Source organism: Oncorhynchus nerka, linkage group LG14 (genome assembly GCF_034236695.1).
Source record: "Oncorhynchus nerka isolate Pitt River linkage group LG14, Oner_Uvic_2.0, whole genome shotgun sequence".
Lineage (NCBI taxonomy): Eukaryota > Metazoa > Chordata > Actinopteri > Salmoniformes > Salmonidae > Oncorhynchus > Oncorhynchus nerka.
Window position 1 is genome coordinate 52,948,948 of NC_088409.1, and position 23,353 is coordinate 52,972,300.

General features: G+C 41.5%; 1 protein-coding gene across 3 annotated transcripts; it reads left to right on the forward strand.

Annotated features, from left to right (window-relative positions):
* The first annotated feature begins 606 nt into the window (after positions 1-606).
* On the forward strand, positions 607-22,679 carry LOC115141467 (RNA-binding protein FUS-like). 3 transcript variants are annotated; one of them, XM_029680355.2, is made up of 16 exons: positions 607-725; positions 1,479-1,509; positions 2,832-2,868; positions 2,971-3,037; positions 3,128-3,212; positions 3,368-3,477; positions 3,795-3,942; positions 7,143-7,177; positions 7,734-7,766; positions 7,942-8,087; positions 14,364-14,493; positions 14,572-14,679; positions 21,418-21,532; positions 21,692-21,771; positions 21,914-22,052; positions 22,260-22,679. In XM_029680355.2, exons 1-16 carry the CDS (start codon positions 716-718, stop codon positions 22,297-22,299), a joined length of 1,314 nt encoding a protein of 437 aa, XP_029536215.1. In that variant the 5' UTR covers positions 607-715; the 3' UTR covers positions 22,300-22,679. The 3 variants fall into 3 exon arrangements, with proteins under 3 accessions (XP_029536215.1, XP_029536214.1, XP_029536216.1); XM_029680354.2 differs by having other exon boundaries at positions 608-725; positions 3,125-3,212; XM_029680356.2 differs by lacking the exons at positions 3,795-3,942; positions 7,143-7,177 and having other exon boundaries at positions 609-725; positions 3,125-3,212.
* The last annotated feature ends 674 nt before the right edge of the window (positions 22,680-23,353 follow it).

Below are 23,353 nucleotides of genomic sequence, written 5' to 3' on the forward strand. Positions count from 1 at the left end.
TGGGAAAATAAATAAATGGTTGCGTGCAGAGACCTCAAGAATGAGATTCTGATGTAATTGGAGTTGTTTTGGACAAATTTTCTCTAAAAAAATTACATGTTTGGAGGATCAACTACAAGCACATAAAGAGTAAAAATAAGGCCACATGTAAAAATGGCTGAACTTCCCGTTTAAGCAAGCAAAATTCATGTCTTTTTGGTAGTTGAGTCAAAAAGACAATGCCATTTGAAGTTCATATTTTTTAAATACAAAGTTATTTCAGAATATTTTTGGCAAGTTAGCTAGCCAACTCCTTGATCCTGCTTGATTGTATACCCCTCTGGGCTAGCTCCTTCCAAGTCGATCGTTTCCATGCGATCCGCTAATGAAGATGAAATCAAACGGAAAGAAGAAAACGGAGCAACATGAAACATACCATTATCTAACAATAGGGGTATTTAAAAATAAATAAATAAATCTAACTACTGTTAATGTGCCGTGTCACTAGATGTTTGACACATGTATTCAATACGAACATAGCTATATTCAACTCACATGTTTTGAAAGTTACTTGGTTTCAAATTATTATGCGCAAATTATTTATTACACAGAAGTTGGTTCAACCCAGCGGCAGGTCAGAGTTCATAATTGCCGCAGTGTGTGCGGCTGTGCGCTGATGTTACTGGGATTTTAATTTGTTGAAAAGTGATTCATCGAATTTTTTTTAGAAAAGAGAATGGCCTCCGGTAAGTTTAGTGTGAACTAAGTGTACGTGACTTGTTCAATATCATGTTTTTGTGTCACATTTGTTATATAATGTTAAATGAAACCGCTGAGACGGATGGTCTCAGCGAGCTAACGTTAGTTTAGCAAGCTTTCAGGGGCGACCATCAGAATAAACACTAGCCATAGTTTGTTGGCTAGTTTATTACCTCCTTTTTTATTATTATAACGTATGCCGCTTTCTGTAAACGTACTTTGTTATTTTGACTCGCTCAACCATATTTCTTACTGTTTCGTTTGTCTTGTAGATGAGAATTGACCGCCATTTTTGTCGCGCAGCGTGGTCCTTTTAGCTTGCTAGTTAGCACGGTACTAACGTTGTTAGCTAGTCAACGAGAAACATGTATATTATTGGCTACGGTAGTTAGCTAGCTAGGCAACGTTAGCTAGCTATCCAAGGCCTGCTATTTTCACCGCGTATTTATATACATTTCATATTGACTTGCACTGCGTTCTTTATGTTAACGTAATGTTTCCAGCCAACGTTGGTACAGCTTACCATGCTAGCTAAAGTTTACTTGCTATCGATATAATCTAAAGTAATCTAGCAATATAAATTAACTATAGGTTTACGTCCGGGTTGATACGAAAATCTTTTAACATTCGTATTATGTGACTTGTTCAATGGCTAACTAACAGATAGCTAGCTAGCCAATGAGCTAACTTTAGTTGTAGCAATTTTGCCACCCAATCACTCATATCCTTCTCGTTCACAGATTCGGGTTACGGTCAGCCTGGCGCTCCAAGGTAACGTGACATCACAATGAATACGTTAGCTACTCAATATTGCTTTCAAGTTACCATGAAACGTATCTATTTAGCTACCACTCTCTAGCGATTATACAATTTATAAACTATCCAATTGGCCACACAATGCTTGATTCACTTCAAATGTATTGTTATGGTTTTGACGGGTTAACTAATAGATTGTAGGCATATCCACCGTTATCCTGGCTTCAGCGCACATCAGAAGTCTGTATTGGTTGGACCCCGGGAATTGTGAATCGTGTTGGTGGGGGGACTACCAAAATATAACTTGCTACACAAAAAACGGTTTCCTGTCAACAAAGGCATATGTATAATATCTAGGAACTCTACTTACCAGATGAACCCCACCATATTCCTGCTGTCTAGATAGTGGTAGGAAGTTTTGGGTGAAGTGTGTGGTCAAATGGCAGCCCGCTGTCTAAATCTACAGGAATATGGTGCTGTTCGGACAGTAGTTGGATGAACTTTTATTTGATATCGAGGAAACTCATTTCACTTGACATCTGGTAAGTAGAGTTCCTAGAGATTATACATATGCCATGGTTAACTGGGTATGTGTTTTTTTTTGGTGAACCTGGCTATATTGTGGGAGGGTTATTTTCCATGGCCAGCCACCAGAATGATGCACAACTCCGGGAGTCCAACAAATAGACTCATGATGTGTCCCAAAGTTAAGTTATGGTTGAGTTTGTTGCTAGGACGTTTAATCAATTTAACCATAAGTTGGCATCTCTGACGTTGTGCTTTAGAAATAAACTTCCGAATCAGTTGTTGGGGGTGTTAACGTTACATTCAAGACATGTTCCGGTGACCAAAAGCATTTTTTATATTTAATTTTTTATATATAAATCTCCCGCTTTGGGATGGATGCGTCAATGTGTAGTTCATACATGCATGATCTATGAGCAGAATAATTGTCTTCCCTCAATTAGCCACAAAATCCCTAGTTTGAAAAAGTGTTTTCTTGAAGCTACGCTGCTCCATTTCCTACCCCCCCAAGTGAGCCAGCCCCTTAGCAATTCTAGTTCTAGCCAATAAGCTTCAGCCCTTGTCATTTGAGTGGCAGCTAGCAAGAGGCCTGCCCAGCGTTTCCTATGAGGTTGCCGGGCGGGCCCAGCGGCTCATTGGAGACAGCAGAATGGGGGGAGCAATGTCGTGGGGCACATATGTGACGTAGTACGTACATTTTCGGTTATCACTTTTGACTCGTGAGTGCTACTTTCAAAACTACTGGCTAAAAAGTATACAAAAGTACCGGAGAATGTCTTTAAGATATCTAACTTTACCTCTCCCTCCCACAGCTATGGAACGTATCCTCCTGCTCAGCAGAGTGGGCAGGTATGTGTGGCCCCTCAATTTCTCACTGAGAATTGTTTGAAACTATTTTCTATGTTATTTCCTCACAGTTTTGTTCATATAACTGTTCAATGCTTATTACAGGCCTACGGTCAAGGAAACGGAAGTGGCTCGTATGGTGGACAGAGTTACGCTGGCTATGGACAGTCTGGTATGTAAAACTTATATAGAGTCATGGGAAATTATTTGAGTTCTAGAAGTTGCTGATTGTAATACATTTTCTTTTTTGTTTTTCTAGCAGAAAGTTATGGCCAAACAACACAGGCGGCAAGTTATGGCCAGCCTTATGATGGCTTTGGGCAACAAGGCTCTGATTCCGCTGCTGGGTAAGGCCCCTGGCACTACATTAAACGAGTATTGCTTGCAGTTACATACTTTGCCTTTCTAGTGGTCTAATATCATTGCAAATGTTACATTTTTGTTAATTATTCAACTCTTTGTTGGTGTCTCAAGAGAATAATTGTTGTGAGAACTTCTCAAGGTATGGTGGTGCTGACAAGTCATCATACAGTCAGCCGAGTTCCTACGGTGGCGCCGCTGGTGGCGGCTCTTATGGACAAGCTCAAGGCGGCTACAGAGGTCGAAGTGAAGGTTAGTTATTTGTATTCATTTATATATTACATGGCACTAATTTTTATTGATCAATTGTCCCGTTGGCCTGCAAATCTCTGCATACCTTTGTTCCTGTTTATTTGAGATGGAGGATCAGCGATTCATAGCCATCTTTGGGCAAGACTGGCCTGTTTAACTATGGCTGAATGCCTCTAATAAAAATAATAAATAACTTTTCGTTGCAGAAGGATCTCGTACATATAAAACAAAGTGCCATATAAAACAGGAAATAAAACGTGTTCAAAGAAAGTCAACACCACAACTCAAAGGGCTTGTGTGCCTGTGTTTTGCCCCAGGTGAAGGCGGTCAGGGCAGGAGGTATGGTGGAGATGATGGGGGCTCAGACAGGGGCTCTTCTGACGGGTATAGAGGCCGAGGGCGTGGTGGGTACGAGCGTGGGGGATACGACAGGGGTGGAAGAGGCGGCCCTCCATCTGGTATGGGGTAAGTTCCAGAGCGTGACCACCCGCAAGGTACTTCTGCAACACCCATGCCAGGTAGATGTTCCTTCCAACGCAATGCATGATACCACCTCACCATTCTGGTCCATCACCCCATACCTCATCCACGTGGACTAATACCTCCTCACTTCCCACCCCACCCTGCTATTTTCACCTGGGATGTGTTTAGGGCTGGGCGATATGGCCTAAAATCATATTTAAAATTTTCCCCCAACTGGTTGAGTCACAATATTTTATCTTTATTTTTGAAAAGTTGTCTAAATAAGCTTTGTTGTGCAATTAAAGGGCAATACACTGCATTTCAAGCAATCTAATGATTTCGAGGCTTGTAAAATTATACCTAGGCTTAATATAAGCCTTCCACAACCATTTTTATTTATTTGTCACCTTTATTTAACCAGATAGGCCAGTTGAGAACAAGTTCTCATTTACAACTGCGACCTGGCCAAGATAAAGCAAAGCAGTGTGACTAAAACAGTTAAACATGGGATAAACAGACGTACAGTCAATAACACAGTAGAAAAATTGATGTGCAAATGTAGTAAGGTTAGGGAGGTACGGCCATAGTGGCATTAACACTGGAGTGATATATGTGCAAGTAAAGATATTGGGGTGCAAAAATAAGTAACTATTGGGATGAGGTAGTTGGGTGTGCTATTTACAGATGGGTTGTGTACAGTGATCAGAAAGCTGCTCTGACAGCTGATGCTTAAATTTAGTGAGGGAGATATGTCTCCAGCTTTGCTGATTTTTGCAATTTGGTGGTCATTGGCAGCAGATAACTAGAAGGAAAGGTGACCAAATGAGGTGTTGGCTTAGGGGATGACCAGTGAAATATGCCTGCTGGAGCGTGTGCCATGGGTGGGTGTTGCTATGGTGACCAGTGAGCTGAGATAAGGCAGGGCTTTACCTAGCGAAGACTTATAGATGACCTGGACCCACTATAACCACAAGACCCACTAATCATTTAATTATTTTATCAAAATAGTTGAACCTGCTTTTTGCACAATGAACACAGATCTGGCTTTAAAGACTGTCTATGAAAAATGCAACTTCTGTTACAAATTGAACAATAACCATGCACATCTACTAATAATGACCAACTTCTTGTAACAGGCATTATAGAAAATAAGCACAGGGTTCAATCTCTCAAGCACAAGTGCTAGTGAGTAGCCAACTGATAATTTATATTTCAAGTTTAGATCTATTTTCTTGCTAACGGACCCGCCTGTTAGATATTGATGTCAAGTGGCCTACCTGAATAAGATGCTTATTTCTCAATTAAAACAAGTTGCCAATTCCTTTATACATGTATTTTTATGCTCATTGCACATTTATGAAACAGACCAGACAGCAACACATGACTGTGGCTAAAATAATGCTAGCGGTACTGCAATGCCATGCATGACAAACTGAGCATTTATTCAACATGTTCATTCATACTCTCGTTTTAATAGGGTCTGTTCTACATTTTGGGAGTTGAGACATAAAAAGATAACTTCTTGTCTATTACAGTAAAATTAATGTAAGTTTTCCGGTGTCTATATGACCGGAGGCGAGGCGAGACAAAAAAAGACACAGAACGCTCAAAAACTAACAAAAAATGTAAACCTTGAATTTAGCTATACATGAATTTGGAATGTTGCGTTAAAACTTAAGTCTATATCGCCCAGCCCTAGATGTGCTATGTTTCACCTTGAGGGTTCACTCATACAATTTGAATTATATTTCTATGGTTTCAATGACCTGTGAGGCAATTACTTGTATTCATTCTCAATCATAAATATGCATGCAATATTCTAGCTGATGATGGCCTTGCTAGCAAATGGCAATAAATGAGAAGCTCAAAAGGCTTGTGGGACAGATGACATGGTGGGGTGTCTGCTACTGACACCTGTGGTGCAAAGAGTTAAGTGGACACTTCACCTGACCCCCTTTATGAACTACATAGGGTTTTTGAGGATTAAGTCACTTCACCATCCAAGGATCCTGTAGACCCCAGCTTTTTTACATCTTCATTAACAAGGCTGTTGAACATAGTCAGGTCATTTGCCTGCCAGATATCGGTTCACCTTGCAATCTCTACAGGGGTCAGTTCTGAAAAAACAAGCAAGTATAGATCTTGGCCAAGTAGCTTTCAGTGTAGAGGACCTTTTAGCCTAACCCAGTATTTTGGCAAGAAGACTTATAATTTCTGTGGCTATCATTTGAAATTGAGACATTAATTGTAACTGGTAGCTTTTAACAACCATTTTAGTAATGGCATTGAGTAACATGTACAGTAGGTCTGCCACAGTACTGTCACGTTCTAAAAATTGCTGACAATCTAGATTTCATTTTACATGGTCCCTGACAAGTAATAGACATCAGAGGCAGGTTGGAATGCTTCAATACATGTATATCAAATGTGGCGTCAATCTAAGATCTATCTGCTACGATGCCTGCTGGCTGTTATGAGCGCTATTTCCTAATTAAAACCATTCATTGGCTGTTTTTGTGCACAGTTAAGACTATAGTCTAGCTGGTCTCTAGGAATGAGGATTGTTTTTGCCCCCCCCCCCATGTTGCTTTGAGAACCGCCCCATGAACGGTTTAAACAATGCCCCAGAGTGATCTGTTCTTGAAGTGACCTGATTTTCACAAGTTAAACCCAAGGAACATTGTAAGCTGCTGTACATCAACAGGTTTCATTTAAGTGTTGTATATTTGACATGGAGACATTTGTATTGTGTTAACTTTGGATCTACATTTTATACTACAGGTTTCAGTGAATGAAATAAAACTTGGACCTCAGCTAATGGAGCTCATATAAGCACTCAATGGAAGAACACTCGTCTTGTCGAGTGCCGCAACTATTCAAACCATTTCGACCTTTTATTTTAAAAAAAATGTTAGCAAACTGAATGCTGGAACTAATCTGGTCTTGTAGCAATCTAAATTTACACATTAGCCATCAGAGCCTCTTCACTCATCAGAACCTACTTGTACATAGTGGGAGTTCTGCTAAGTTTTGTCCATTTGATTTTAAAACGTCCAAGAATAACACTTTCCCATGTGAGTGGGAAGACATTTCCACGATAGTCGCACACCATGGCAGGAGTGCATACTGATGGGGATGTAGGGGAGCTTTGAGCTCTGTTGGGACAAAGGAAACCCATCATATCTACAATTTTTCCTCTGCAGAGGTGGTGACCGTGGTGGCTACAAAAATTACGGTGGTAAGTGACGAGCATCAGAACTGTCTCGGTTGGGGAGGAAAAAGGTTGATTAGCAAAGATAAAAACGGGAGTGAGAAAGAAAGCAAAACAAACTGAATGCCACCATTTTCTTGTCCAAACCTCAAGGGCCTCCACCTATTGTTCTTAGGGATGGGGTTTTCTCATATATGCTCTTTAGGTCTTTTAGCACATGAAACCTGAAGTTTATACATAATGGTATTGTTGCATGAGGACAATGTTGAATGTAAATGACAGAAGATGAGATGTGTGCTGTGGCGAAGAAGGAAACTGGCTAGAAACGGGAGAGATTTTTTATTTCTTCTAAACTCAAACAGTTCTGCCCATGTTGGAAGGTGTTGAGATATATATGATGCAACTGTCTCAACACTGCAGCAGAAAGCTGTAAACTGCCTTATTCTAAATGTTTTAAAGTAGCCTCATGCATACACTTGGTAGAGAGTTGACATTCTTGTTTGAATGGATGTTGAATGCATTTGTGTTGTGTATGAAGTGCAGATTCTCATGGCTTTCCCCACCTTTCCCATTTGTGTTTCAGGTCCTCGAGACTACGGCTCAAGGGATGAACCAAGTGAGTTGCACATGCTTGTTTGCTTCTTGTTGCCCTGAAATTCAATCTAGGGTTTGACTCATCCTGCAATCATGCCAGACTAACACAGACCTCCAGTCTCTCACAAGCAAATGCCACAGAACAGGCTGATTCAAGTGATGCATCTGCTGAGTAGTACCTCGATGTTTGTCCCCAGCTGGAGGTAGCGGTGGTAGCCAAGGTAGCGGCAGCGGTGGGGAACAGGACAACTCTGACAACAACACCATCTTTGTCCAGGGACTGGGAGAAGATGTCACAAGTGATGAAGTGGGCAACTACTTCAAACAGATTGGGATCATTAAGGTATGGATTGAGTGATTGTTTCTGGACGGGGACTGCTTCTCCCTATTCACTTGCATGGGTACTGGGGGGGTGTAAATGTTTAGTTAACTAAGTTAAATATCGCACTATTATTTTGGACTGTATCAGACCTGCCAACCTGCAGACATTTTGAGTACCATGAACATAAGTACGCTGGTAGATAAAAACGACCCTGAAATGGGCTACTATTGGCACATTGTGGTTTTTGACTCAACCGTGTGAAGTTGGCTCCTTAGTTAAGCCGTTCCCATTTGGGGACGTTCAGCTGGAATGTGGCGCATGAAACGCAAAAAATATTCTTAAAAATATTTAACCTCCACACATTAACCTCTTGCTTCTACCTGAGACGCTTGCGTCCCAACTAGAGCTCTGGAAATGCAAATGCGCTACGCTAAATGCTAATAGTATTAGTTAAAACTCAAACGTTCATTAAAATACACATGCAGGGTATCGAATTAAAGCTACACTCGTTGTGAATCCAGGCAACAAGTCAGATTTTTAAAATGCTTTTCGGCGAAAGCATGAGAAGCTATTATCTGATAGCATGCACCAATACACTACAACACAAAAGCCACGCAGGGGACGTAAACAAAATAATTAGCATTTCGGCGTTACACAAACCGCACAATAAAATAGAAAACAGTCATTACCTTTCACCATCTTCTTTGTTGGCACTCCTAGATGTCCCATAAACACTATTGGGTCTTTATTTCGATTAAATCGGTCCATATAAAGCCAAGATATCGTTATATGTAGACTGTGTGATAAACGAAAAAAACAGCGTTTTCAAAACGTAACGTCATTTTTTAAAATTCAATAAGTCGACGATAAACTTTCACAAAACACTTCGAAATACGTTTGTAATGCAACTTTAGGTATTAGTAAACGTTAATAAGCGATAAAATTCATCAGGAGGCGATGTAAAGATCATTAGCTGTCCGTCTGGAAAAATGTCCGGCTAGAAACTCAACGAAAATATCCGGTCCTAGACCTGAGGAAATACGGTGCCCTGCATGTGTTTGACCAAGAAAACTCGAAGGGAAATGACAAGACTCTAGACACCGTGTGGAAGCTGTAGGTACTGCAACCTCAGTCAATTAATTGTGGTTCACCTTTATCAATCGGTTCAAGTAGCGCATGGATATATTTTCCCATTTTCAGTGATCAGTTTTTCCTGTGCTTTTCGATGTAAATGCCGTTCTGGTAAAGCCACAGCAGTGATTTAACCAGTTTTATAAACGCCTGAGTTTTCTATCCACACAGACTAAGCAAATGCATATACTATATTCCTGGCATGAGTAGCAGGGCGCTGAAATGTTGCGCGATTTTTAACAGAATGTTCAAGTAGAGGGTAGAAGCAACAGGTTAACAAGTCCCAATAGCTCAAATGAAAGAAAAACACATTGTTTATCTACCCAGCAAGTCAGATTTCTAAAATGTTTTACGGCGAAAACATAGCACATATTTATGTCAAACCACCACCGAATACACAGCTAATTTGCATAGCCAAGTTGAACAAAATATGCAATCAACAAACGCAGGATTAAAAGAAAAATAATTTCACTAACTTTTTGAAATCTTCATCAGATGACAGTAATATAACATGTTACACAGTACATTTATGTTTTTTTCAATAATATGCTATATATATCCATAAATCTCTGTTTACAATGACGCATCGTTCAAAAAATGCTACTCAAATGTCCGGAGAAATGACGATAGCCCAGGCAGATAACGTCAGCTAACAAGGAATACACATCATAAACTTTGACTAAATATGCATGTTCTACATATATATAGGAAGATACACTTCTTCTAAATGCAATCGCTGTGTTACATTTATTTTTAACGTTACAGGTTTCGTTCACTAGGCTATAATATGAGTCGGCACTCAGAAAGTAGCATTATGGCTCCTCTTGGAGTCCACAGAAACCCAAATTTACCACATAAATATTCCCTTACCTTTGCTGTTCTTCCATCAGAAGACCTGGAAGGAAATATACTTACCAAAAACAGCGTTTAGTTTTGAAGTCTGTCTTTCGGTTCTCAAACACGACACATTTCGGTTGAAATGCAGCCAAAAGTCAAGTGGATGCGCACCAAAACGTCGAAATTACATATTATATGTCGACTAAAGTTGTCAAACTATGTTCAGAATCAAGCTTTAGCATGATATAAAGGTACACAGCAATCGTGAGGACGAACAGAAACACACGCATCGTTTAATCGATCTTGGAAAAAAGACATCACCCGAGCAGAGCGCGCATGAGAGTAACCTGTTTTTTCGCGTGACTGAAAGGTTTCGGCCCGCCAAAACTCTCGTGAGCGCGCGATTCTCACAATGAGAAGCCCCATTGGAAGCAGACATCGCGCTGAAGACAGACTGTTCCCAGGTCTGTAGGTGCTTGGGAAGGGTGGGGGCGATGACGTCAAAGTTGGGCCAACTTTTATGATGAGAAGAGAGTTTGGGAGAATGACTGCCCTGAGAGTTCTGCTTTACATACAGACATAATTTAAACGGTTTTAGAAGCTTTAGAGTTTTCTATTCAATAATATTTTTTATATGCATATATTAGCAACTTTTGACAAAAAAAAATCTGTTTACTATGGGCACGCAATTCCTCCAAAGGGGGCAGTAAAACAGCCCTATCCCCAACAGGGTGTCATTACGACAAAGGTAGTTAGCGACAGATTTTAGTCAACAAAGGTAGTAGACGTGAGCACATTGACGAGCAAGGAAACGTGCAGTAGTTCAGTAGTGCACGTCGCTGCGTCAATGGAAACGGACATGGCAGAGAGCTGTTCTGCTAATACCGTCCTTTACATAAAGTTGTTACTGTAGATTAGTAAGCCTATGTTAATGAATCAGTTATTACATCTACATTTATCTAGAAAAATTTGTAATTGAGAACACTTTCATTTAGGGCAGAACAAGACTTCAGTGTTGGCTACATGGTTTAAGACCAGGTTTCAGGAAATGGCAGTTATAGTTTTTTTTTAAATGCCCCAAGTTTCCTGAGGGGGAGCTAGTGAGCTACTGAATAGCAGCTAATTACCAAGTACCCATAAGTCATAAGCTTACAATTCCTACTGAAGCAGTCTAATGCCAACATCATTATTAGGCAGTGCTTTTGCCTATAATTTGAGCGGTGTGGGTGTCGTATGTGTGCTACTGCTGCTGGAAGTGGTGTTGGAGGGCAAGTAGGAGGCACTCTTTCCTCAGGTCTAAAACATATCCCAATGCCTGAGGGAAGTGATTGGGGACATTGCCCTGTGTAGGGTGCCGTCTTTCGGGTGGGACGTTAAACGGGTGTCCTGACTCTCTGCGGTCATTAAAGATCCCATGGCTCTTATCGTAAGAGTAGGGGTGTTAACCCCAGTGTCCTGGCTAAGTTCCCAATCTGGCCATCAAACCATCATGGTCACCTAATAATCCCCAGTTTGCAATTGGCTCATTCATCCCCCTCTCCCCTGTAACTATTCCCCAGGTCTTTGCTGCAAATGAGAATGTGTTCTCAGTCAACTTACCTGGTAAAATAACAGATAAATAAAAAATAGTGAGCCAACATGTTTTCTGCACTGTAAAAAAAAGTTTTATTCAAGAGCACATAAATAACATGTTCCATTCAAACACAGCATTTCTTTGTGGTCTTTATAAAGGAGCATAATTACATTCACATGTTAAGGGTACATTTTTGCTGTATAGAGCACATATTTCAAGGGTCTGAATAAGAATATAATTTGGTTAAAGCCCCAGAAAAACGACAAACAAAACCCCCAGAAATGACAGAATAAGATCAGTGCAGTATGTCAGGAACTCTGACCAGACACCTTCATACTTATGCTGTCAATGTTGCAAGATTGATGTAATTCTCTGTCAGCAAGTTCCCCGCATAGACCTAACCACATCTTTTGAGGGTGCATGTTAATTTTTCCAGCATTTTGTTTCACATTTCCTTGCTGCTACTAAAAGATAATCTATCAATTTAAGTGCAGAGGATTGGAGTATGTTCACAGGAACAATACCTAGGAGATTACTGGTCTGGTTGAATAATACCTGTGATGTCCTGTATAACATGGGGAATTTCAAACCAAAAGGGTTGGATTTTTGGACATTGCCAAAACATGTGATGAAGTACCCATTTGTCCACACTGCCTCCAACACGTAGCGGACATTCCTTTCTTCATTTTTATTAAGTTTATCAGGGCTCATAAAAAAACTATGTAGTACTTTGAATTGTAACTCCCTTGTTCGGTTACTTGTGGCTTTATATAGTCATTTCCATACATTCCCCCAACTCATCTGATATCTGCACCTGTAATTGCACCTGCCATGGCTTCCTAAGATTACCTAAAGATAATATTAGCATTTTAAGGATATTGTGATCCAAATTTGAAACAGCTCCAATGGTTTACAGTAATTAAATCATCTCGTCAATAGGAGTAATCGGCTTTTTTTTTTTTTTTTTTTTTTGTAACAATCTGTTTTTAACAATAGATTTCCTTACTCGCAATAAAATCACAGTATCAAATCGCAATACAGTGGGGCAAAAAAGTATTTAGTCAGCCACCAATTGTGCAAGCTCTCCCACTTAAAAAGACGAGGCCTGTAATTTTCATCATAGGTAAACTTCAACTATGACAGACAAAATGAGGGGGGGAAATCCAGTATATCACATTGTAGGATTTTTTATGAATTTATTTGCAAATTATGGTGGAAAATAAGTATTTGGTCAATAACATAAGTTTATCTCAAGACTTTGTTATATACCCTTTGTTGGCAATGACAGAGGTCAAACGTTTTCTGTAAGTCTTCAAGGTTTTCACACACTGCTGGTATTTTGGCCCATTCCTCCATGCATATCTCCTCTAGAGCAGTGATGTTTTGGGGCTGTTGCTGGGCAACACGGACTCTCAACTCCCGCCAAAGATTTTCTATGGGGTTGAGATCTGGAGACTGGCTAGGCTACTCCAGGACCTTGAAATGCTTCTTACGAAGCCATTCCTTCGTTGCCCGGGCGGTGTGTTTGGGATCATTGTCATGCTGAAAGACCCAGCCGCGTTTCATCTTCAATGCCCTTGCTGATGGAAGGGGGTTTTCACTCAATCTCTTGATACATGGCCCCACTCATTCTTCCCTTTACACGGATCAGTCGTACTGGTCCCTTTGCAGAAAAACAGCCCCAAAGCATGATGTTTCCACCCCCATGCTTCACAGTAGGTATGGTGTTCTTTGGATGCAACTCAGCATTCTTTGTCCTCCAAACACGACGAGTTGAGTTTTTACCAAAAAGTTATATTTTGGTTTCATCTGACATTCTCCCAGTCTTCTTCTGGATCATCCAAATGCTCTAGCAAACTTCAGATGGGCCTGGACATGTACTGGCTTAAGCAGGGGGACACGTCTGGCACTGCAGGATTTGAGTCCCTGGTGGCGTAGTGTGTTACTGATGGTAGGCTTTGTTACTTTGGTCCCAGCTGTCTGCAGGTCATTCACTAGGTCCCCCTGTGTGGTTCTGGGATTTTTGCTCACCGTTCATGTGATTATTTTGACCCCACGGGGTGAGCTCTTGCGTGGAACCCCAGATCAAGGGAGATTATCAGTGGTCTTTTATGTCTTCCATTTCCTAATAATTGCTCCCACAGTTGATTTCTTCAAACCAAGCTGCTTACCTATTGCAGATTCAGTCTTCCCAGCCTGGTGCAGGTCTACAATTTTGTTTCTGGTGTCCTTTGACAGCTCTTTGGTCTTGGCCATAGTGGAGTTTGGAGTGTGACTGTTTGAGGTTGTGGACAGGTGTCTTTTATACTGATAACAAGTTCAAAGAGGTGCCATTAATACAGGTAACGAGTGGGGGACAGAGGAGCCTCTTAAAGAAAAAGTTACAGGTCTGTGAGAGCCAGAAATCTTGCTTGTTTGTAGGTGACCAAATACCTATTTTCCACCATAATTTGCAAATAAAATCATAACAAATCCTACAATGTGATTTTCTGGATTTTTTTTTCTAATTTCGTCTGTCATAGTTGAAGTGTACCTATGATGAAAATTACAGGCCTCATCTTTTTAAGTGGGAGAGCTTGCACAATTGGTGGCTAACTAAATACTTTTTTTGCCCCACTGTACATATAGAATTGCAATACATAATGTATTGGCGCCTAAGTATCGTGATAATTTATTGTGAGGCCCCTGGCAATTCCCAGTCATAATGGCTACCCAGATTTGTGTCACCGTGTTAATCTTTGTGTCCTGTTTGGTAGTTGAACAAGAAGACTGGCTTGCCCATGATCAACCTGTACTCTGACAAGGCTACTGGAAGACTGAAGGGAGAGGCCACTGTCTCATTTGATGATCCACCTTCTGCCAAAGCGGCCATTGAGTGGTTTGACGGTAGGGATGTACTCTTCCTGTGCACGTATGCTGTCTACAGTTCTTCTGTTCCATTCTAATCTGTCAATTTTCTTCTAGGCAAAGAATTCCAAGGGAAACCCCTCAAAGTGTCTTTTGCCACCCGAAGAGCCGAGTTCACGCAGAGGGGTGGCGGTGCAGCAGGAGGAGGAGGAGGTAGAGGAGGAGGTATGTTTAATTCACTTTTGGTTGACAAGCATTCAAATGTTGCTGCAACTGTCTGTGGGTGAGTTTGCCAAAATCACAAGATTATCTTTGTGCTAAAAATGCCCTTTAAATCCATTGGGTATAACAATTCACCAATTTAAAAAAATTGATTCTGGTTTACGATATGAGTGCATCAGTCCGTAGGGACCCCAAATGTAACATGAATCGGGCAGTAAAACTCCAAGGGGTGATGGGTCTATTCCAGATTTTTGCACATCTTCAGCAGTTTAAATGTTTGTAGAAATAGATTGCGCTTTATTAGGCTTTATTAGTTGAGTGACAACCAGGGCTGTGCTCAGACATTTTTTCAGGTTTCCCATCAGCAATAGTTTTGGTGTTTAAAAAAATAAATAAAAATGTTTTGCTTTAAATGATAAGTGTCACCATAATCATTTTTAGATTTACACAGTAAAGTTGATAAATGCTGTCCCTGTATGCTGTCACTTTTGCGAGCCGCACAACATGTTTTACTCGGCCCGGAGGAGAAGAGAACCTCCCTGAAAAAAGCTCAATTTTAAATGTAGATATTGATACATAACTAACTCAAACACTTATTTGCAAAAATGACAAGATAATTAGTGGATGACGGTGAGTGCAGATCAAAGCATACATTATCACCACCCTATTATGAGGTGTGGTAGATGCCCAGTCTCCACTATGGCTCAGCTCTGGTGGCAAGAAAAAAGTATGTGCACCCTTTGGAATTACCTGGATTTCTGCATATATTTGTCATAAAATTTGATCTGATCTTCATCTTATTCACAACGATAGACAAACGGTGTGCTTAAACTAATAACGCACAAATTATTGTATTCAATATAGACAAGAGAAATACATTTAAACATTCAGTGTAGGTTGGGAAAAGTACGTGAACCCCTAGGCCAATGACGTTTCCAAAAGCTAATTGGATCCAGGAGTCGGCTAACCCGGAATCCAGAGGTCGACGGAATATGATTTTTCAACGCATATACCGATTAATCTGCCGGGGAAATGTAATAAATAAAAAAAATGGGTGGGGGGCGTTATTTGTGCCATTCAAGGGTGATTGGTTAAGACAAAATATTTAAGTGCCTTTGAACAGGGTATGGTAGTAGGTGCCGGGCGCACCAGTTGGTGCTCAAGTTTCCCGTGTGTATCAAGGATGGTCCACCTCCCAAAGGATATCCAGCCTTCTTGACATGGCTGTTGGAGTCAACAAGGGCCAGCATCCCTGTGGAACGCTTTCGCCACCTTGTAGAGTCCATGCCCCGACTGGGGGGTGCGCACAACTCAATATTAGGCATATGTTCTTAATGTTTGATATACTCAGTGTATATCTGTATGTATGCATGTAAAACGGCGCTTTCAAAGAGAATTCGTAAAAATCCAAATAACTTCAGATATTCACTATAAAGGGTTTAATCACGGTTTCCCATGCTTGTTCAATGAACCATAAACATTTAATGAACATGCACCTGTGGAACGGTCGTTAAGACACTAATGGTAGGCAATTAAGGTCAGTTAGTAAAATTTAGGACACTAAAGATGCCTTTCCACTGACTGGAAAAACCCCAAAAGAAATGCCCACGGCCCCTGTTCATCTGCGTGAACGTGCCTTTGGCATGCTGCAAGGAGGCATGAGGACTGCAGATGTGGCCAGGACAATAAATTGCAATGTCTGTACTGTGAGAAGCCTAAGACAGCGCTACAGGGAGACCGGACGGACAGCTGATCGTCCTCGCAGTGGCAGACCACGTGTAGCAACACCTGCACAGGATCGGTACATCCGAACATCACACCTGTGGGGCAGGTACAGGATGGCAACAACAACCTATGTTACACCAGGAACGCACAATAGTGCTCAGACTGTCCTCAATGGGGTGAGAGAGGCTGGACTGAGGGCTTGTAGGCCTGTTGTAAAGGCAGGCCCTCACCAGACATCACCGGCAACAACGTCGCCTATGGGCACAAACCCACCGTCGCTGGACCAGGCAGGACTAGTCCACTGACGAGTTGCGGTTTTGTCTCACCAGGGGTGATGGTCGGATTCGCGTTTATCGTCTAAGAAATTAGCGTTACACCGAGGCCTGTAGTCTGGAGTGGGATCGATGTGGAGAGTCCATCGTCTGGAGCGGTGTGTCACAGCATCATCGGCCTGAGCTTGTTGTCATTGCATTCAATCTCAACACTGTGCATTACAGGGAAGACATCCTCCTCCCTCATGTGTTACACTTCCTGAAAGCTCAGCCTGACGTGACCATTCAGCATGAAAATGTCACCAGCCATACTGCTCGTTCTGTGCGTGATTTCCTGCAAGACAGGAATATCCGTGTTCTACCATGGCCAGCGAAGAGCCTGGATCTCAATCCCACCGAGCAAGCCTGGGACTGGTTGAATTGGAGGGTGAGGGCTAGGGCCATTCCCCCCAGAAATGTCCAGGAACTTGCAGGTGCCTTGGTGGAAGAGCGGGTTAACATCTCACAGCAAGAACTGTCAAATCTGGGGCAGTCCATGAGGAGGAGATTCACTGCAGTACTTAAATGCTGCTGGTGGCCACACCAGATACTGACTGATACTTTGATTTTGACCCCCCCCCCCCTTGTTCAGGGACACATTATTCCATTTCTGTTAGTCACATCTGTGGAACCTGTTTAGTTTATATCTGAATCTTATGTTCATACAAATATTTACACGTTAAGTTAGCTGAAAATAAACGCAGTTGACAGTGGGAGGACGTTTCTTTTTTGCTGAGTTTATATAGGAGACACTAAACTACAGACACTACTTCCTTTTGATTTATTTAGACCTTTTCCATGTATGAATGTCATTCAATGCATTTATATGGGCTACGAGAAGGAAGGCACACAATTTAAATCAAATAGGTAAATTATCCTTGATATGACCATCTTAAAATAAAGAGCATCCCATTAATTTGATGGGTGTAGTTATTGCATGCTATGAATAAGGGACCAACTACTGAACTTTTTACTACTTTAAAATGTGAATTTGGTCCAATACTTTTGGTCCCCTAAAATGCAGGGACTAATGTACAAAAGTGCTCTCATTTTTAAACTGTTCACCCGATGGGATGAAAATACCCTCAAATTAAAGATGAGTCTGCATTTTAACCTCATAGTCAATGTATCAGTAAAAAAAAACGTGTGGATTATTACCCCCTTTTTCTGATATTCAATTGTGATCTTGTCTCATCGCTGCAACTCCCCAACGGGCTCTGGTGAGGCAAAGGTCAAGTCATGCGTCCTCTGAAACATGACCCCTCCCCCCAAGCTGTGCTGCTGCTTAACAAATCTAAAGTGCTGGTGTACTGAACCAAAACCACAAGAAGGGTCACTAGCTTGATTTTCATCCAATTGACGACAGATTTTAATGCATATATTCTAAAAAATCTGTCAATTGAAATAAATTAATTAGGCCCTAATCTATGGATTTCACATGACTGGGAATACAGATATGCATTGGTTAGTCACAGATGAAAGGTAGGGGCATGGATCAGAACTAGTCAGTATCTGGTGTGACCATTTGCCTCATGCAGTGCGACGCATCTCCTTCGCGTAGTTGATTAGGCTGTTTGATTGTGGCCTGTGGAATGTTGTCCCACTCAATGGCTGTGCGAAGTTACTCGATATTGGCAGGAACTGGAACACATTGATCCAGAGATCCCAAACATGTTCAATGGGTGACATGTCAGAGTATGCCGGCCACACGCACTGGCTAAGGTTTTCAACTTGCAGGCAGGCATGAATAAGTTTCTGAGTGACATAGGGCTTTCCATTTTGTTGTGGGAATAAGTACAAAAAAAATGCCTGCAGCGGAAAATAACGGTCCTCTTCCCGGATCAGTATGGTTCACTTTTGTTCCATGTTCCGTAAATGTATTTTTGTTTCTCGAACCGGTTCCAACCCCTGTTTTTAGAATCCATATAAAGATATTGGTCTATAAATATTGTACAGAGTTTTAGAGATCTGTTTAGTGGTGTCATAAGATTTTGTAACTTAATTTTTATATATATATATATATATATATATATACACCATTTTCAAAATGGTGGCTGATCCATTATGGTGACATTGGTCCAGATGGCAAATTTGTTCTTCGGGTAGAGGAACCCATGTGCCAAATTCCAAGACTAGGTTGAACTATGAGGTGGGGCTAACCTTTTGAAGTCCAAGGTGGCTCATAGCGCAACCATGTGTAACCTAATGTATTTGTGCATAATTTTACACCGTCCTGCCAAGTTTGAAATCTGTAGGGCTCCAAAATATGTAAAAAAATATATATATATATATATATATATATAGGGTTCCGGCCCCTTGATCATTACTCTCTTCTAAATTCAAGCGCCCTTTTCACCCTCATTTTTCCTGTGCTTCCCCATGTGCTCCTCTGCCTATGAGTATCAATGGCTCGGTTTGTCCTGCTCAATGACGAGACATGAGAGCTGTTTGCTGATGTTAGCTAGCTGCTTTTTGTCACTCAATACCGGCAAACAGCAGTAACTTGATTGGTAGTAGATAATTATATTCTTGATTTGAATAGTGCAGTAGACCAATATATCATACCCTGTAAGTTTAAGTCTAAAGTCCTGTGACTTGTCGATTTCAAATGTAATTCGGTTACTAAAACTGTTTTGATAGCAGGTATTTTTGTTCAGATTAGAATAGCAGCGAAGTAGATGAAGATTTTCATACGCTCTTAACTTTTTGAGGAAGTGGTCAATTTCTGTTTATAAAAAATGTTTGAGGAAATGTTGATGTGGTTAGTAAAATAGCTGTATTGTTTGATTGGTATAAATTATTGTTTCGATTTAAATAGGAGAGCAGTTGAGGAAGATTTTGTGAAAGTAGCTGATTTGTGCCAAGTTGCATTATTGCGTTAACAGTGAATGCTGAAAAAAGTCCCACAAAAGTCAATTAAGATGGACAAAAATCTTTCTTTAGGAGTAATTTCACAGAAACAAGTAATTGTGGCTTGCAAAAGCTGACTTCTAGTTATTATTTGGGCGTTTGCGAAGCAAGAGTCCCCACTTTTTAATCTTCAACATATTTCTTATTATAAACTCAGCAAAAAAAGAAACTCTCACTGTCAACTGCATTTATTTTTATCAAACTTAACGTAATTATTTGTATGAACATAACGAGATTCAACAACTGAGACAAACCAAACAGGTTCTACAGACATGTCACTAACAGAAATGGAATAATGTGTCCCTGAACAAAGGGGGGTCAAAAGTAACAGTCTGTATCTGGTGTGGCCACCAGCTGCATTTAAGTACTGCAGTGCATCTCCTCCTCATGGACTGCACCAGATTTGCCAGTTCTTGCTGTGAGATGTTACCCCACTCTTCCACCAAGGCACCTGCAAGTTCCTGGACATTTCTGGGGGGAATGACACTAGCCCTCACCCTCCGATCCAACAGGTCCCAGATGTGCTCAGTGGGATTGAGAGCCCGGGCTCTTCACTGGCCCTGGCAGAACACTGACATTCCTGTCCTGCAGAAAATCAAGCACAGAACGAGCAGTATGGCTGGTGGCTTTGTCGCGCTAGCGGGTCATGTCAGGATGAGCCTGCAAGAAGGGTACCACATGAGGGAGGAGGATTTCTTCCCTGTAACACAGTGTTGAGATTGCCTGCAATGACAAGCTCAGTCCGATGATGCTGTTACACACTGCCCCAGACCAAGACGGCCCCTCTACCTCAAAATCCATCCCGCTCCAGAGTACAGGCCTCGGTGTAATGCTCAGTCCTTCTACGATAAACGTGAATTTGAGACAAAACAAAACCGTCAGTGAAGAGCACTTTTTGCCAGTCCTGTCTGGTCCAGCGACGGTGGGTTTGTGCCCGTAGCCGACGCTGGTGGTGTCTGGTGAGGACCTGCCTTACAACATGCCTACAAGCCCTCAGTCCAGCCTCTCTGTCTATTGCTGACAATCTGAGCACCGATGGAGGGATTGCATTTCTGGTGCAACTCGGGCAGTTGCCATCCTGTACCTATCCCACAGGTGTGATATTCGGATGTACCAATCCTGTGCATGTGTTACGCATTGATCTGCCACTGCGAGGACGATCAGCTGTCCGTCCTGTCTCCCTGTAGCGCTGTCTTAGGCGTCTCACAGTACGGACATTGTAATTTATTGCCCTGGCCACATCTGCAGTCATCATGCCTCCTTGCAGCATGCCTAAGGCACGCTGCAGTTGAGCAGGGACCCTGGGCATCTTTCTTTTGTTTTTCAGAGTCTGTAGAAAGGCCTCTAGTGTCCTAAGTTGTCATAACTCTGACCTTAATTGCCTACCGTCTAAGCTCTTTAGTGTCTTAATGACTGTTTCACAGGTGCACGTTCATTAATTGTTTGAACAAGCATGGGAAACAGTGTTTTAAACCCTTTTGCAATGAAGATCCGTGTAGTTATTTAGATTTTTATGAATTATCTTTGAAAGACCGGGTCCTGAGAAATGGACGTTTCTTTTTTGCTGAGTTTAAGTTTGTCTTTAGCACGCAACTCTTACACTGTTTAAGCTACAAACGCTGGTCAAACTTTAAAACGTGTAGACAGGTCAGGATTGAGTTGCTTGTATACACCTTTGATATTTTATACTTTTTAAACAATTAATTTATATTTTTGGAACCCCTTTAATTGTAGCTAGGCCTTCAGAGGTCCTTTGTCCCTTGCACTTAGTTAAGTGGTGTTTGTCGCTCTCTAGGTTTTGGCGGCCGTGGTCGTGGACGTGGGTTTGGAGGAGGAGGAGGTGGTGGTGGTGGTGGTGGTGGTGGACCCAACTTTGACATCAAGGGAGGGGACTGGCCATGTCCTAACAGGTATTTTTTAGCATTATTTTATTTGAAGCATGACAGATGCAGTTAAAACAATTTGATGGGTCATCCATCGCACATTGTATGTGTCACTGAACTCTGTTCTCATATGGAATGGCTACATCTTTGAATGTGATTGACAATTGTTCCCCTATCCTTTTCCAGTTCTTGTGGCAACATGAACTTTGCGCGTAGGTACGAATGCAACAAGTGTGGCACACCGAAACCAGGGGACAGCGGAGGAGGTATGTAAGAATTGCTATGAGCTTGTTGTAGAGAACTGGTGTCGGGTACACTGTTGGGGAAGTTGAGTAATTTAACCACATACTATAAACTATCTGTCTGTCTGTTGGAGAACTTGCTCTAATGGCTGGTTTGTGTTTGCAGATCGTGGTGGTGGAGGCCGAGGGTATGGTGGTGACAGGGGCGGCGGGTACAGAGGCCGTGGGGGATTCCGTGGAGGTGACCGCGGTGGTTATGGCGGAGGTGGATATGGTGGTGACAGGGGCTACAAGATGGGAGGAAGGTAAATTGATCACGACTTAAATTCCCTCCCATGCAGTTAGATGTTTGACCAGGAGAGGGCATACCTGAGACATGAAAGAACTGTAGAATATTGAATTAGGGTTACTTTTTTTGTCAGATTTTTTTCCAATGGTAAGATATTTCTATATTAAGCTAGCTTCATGGTACAGTATAATTTACTATGGATCTATTTCCCCTTTTCCCTCAGAGGTGACCATAGAGAAGACAGAAGAGACCGGCCATACTAAGGATTCACATGGACACCATTCCAGAATGCCCAGGGGTTGGGTTAGCGGGAAGGGAGTGGGGGGGGTTGATCTACACTTTAATTTGCATACCTTTCATTACCAATGCATCACATGTATTGCTTCTGATCTGTCTTATCGAGAGGTCGGGGAAATATGTGCAACTACTGTGAAAGGACTTTTGTGCTGATAAGCAGGGTTGTAGGTGTAGAAGGGGGCAGGGTCAAATGTCATTTTTTTTTTTTTTTTTTTTTCATTTCCCTGATTCTACTAGGTCCAGGCATCGTGAGGTAGACTTCGTGTCATTGTTTTGTCCAATTTAAATGAACAGTTTTATTTGGGTTTCTCTTTTTTCCAAATGATATTAAACTGTTCTGATCTTAGTGTCTTCATGTATGTTTTATTTCTAGTTAGTATTTATATAATTTGAGTGCTTCGGTAGTAATTGCTAAGTAGTCAAAACACCAACATAATACTCCAGCACTAAGTAAACTTGTGGTCAGCTTTCTAAATATCTTTAGGTCAATTAATTTGAACAATATTGAGGTAGCCTATACAAATTGCCAAGAGAAAGGAAGTTTTGACATTCTAGCCCTTGAGCTATGGGTGGTACTGTCCCTCCCCTATGTGAGCAAAATGACTAGGACATGAGTGGCTCGTGTGCCGGTGTTGCCTTCACAACACTCAGATCACAAACATTGATATTGCCCTGGCTGTTGCACATTAGACAAGCAGTACTTGGATATAACTTATTTGGATTTAAATGTATGGTGATGTCTGTGGGGTTAGTCTAAGAATATTACAAGTGTCATACAATGAGTTTGACTTCGGACTAGAATAACTTGTGGAATATTGGCACGAGTACCAGCACAGTTAATCCAAGTCAACGGTTTGAACGCTGCCAACGGACTGGCGGGTCGAGACCTCTGAGGCAGAGGTACGTTTTTGTATTTTGAGCTTTTCAGGTTTACAATTTTAGAATTATCCTAGTTTTGTTATAAGATATTGTAACACTGGCTGCATTTATACAGGCAGACCAATTCTGGTCTTTTTCAGA

Excerpts from the sequence above, each read along its gene's own strand:
- LOC115141467 (XM_029680354.2), top strand. Across the intron at positions 3,213-3,367 it reads GGCTCTGATTCCGCTGCTGG|GTATGGTGGTGCTGACAAGT; the intron begins GTAAGGCCCCTG and ends GAACTTCTCAAG. Across the intron at positions 7,767-7,941 it reads CGGCTCAAGGGATGAACCAA|CTGGAGGTAGCGGTGGTAGC; the intron begins GTGAGTTGCACA and ends GTTTGTCCCCAG.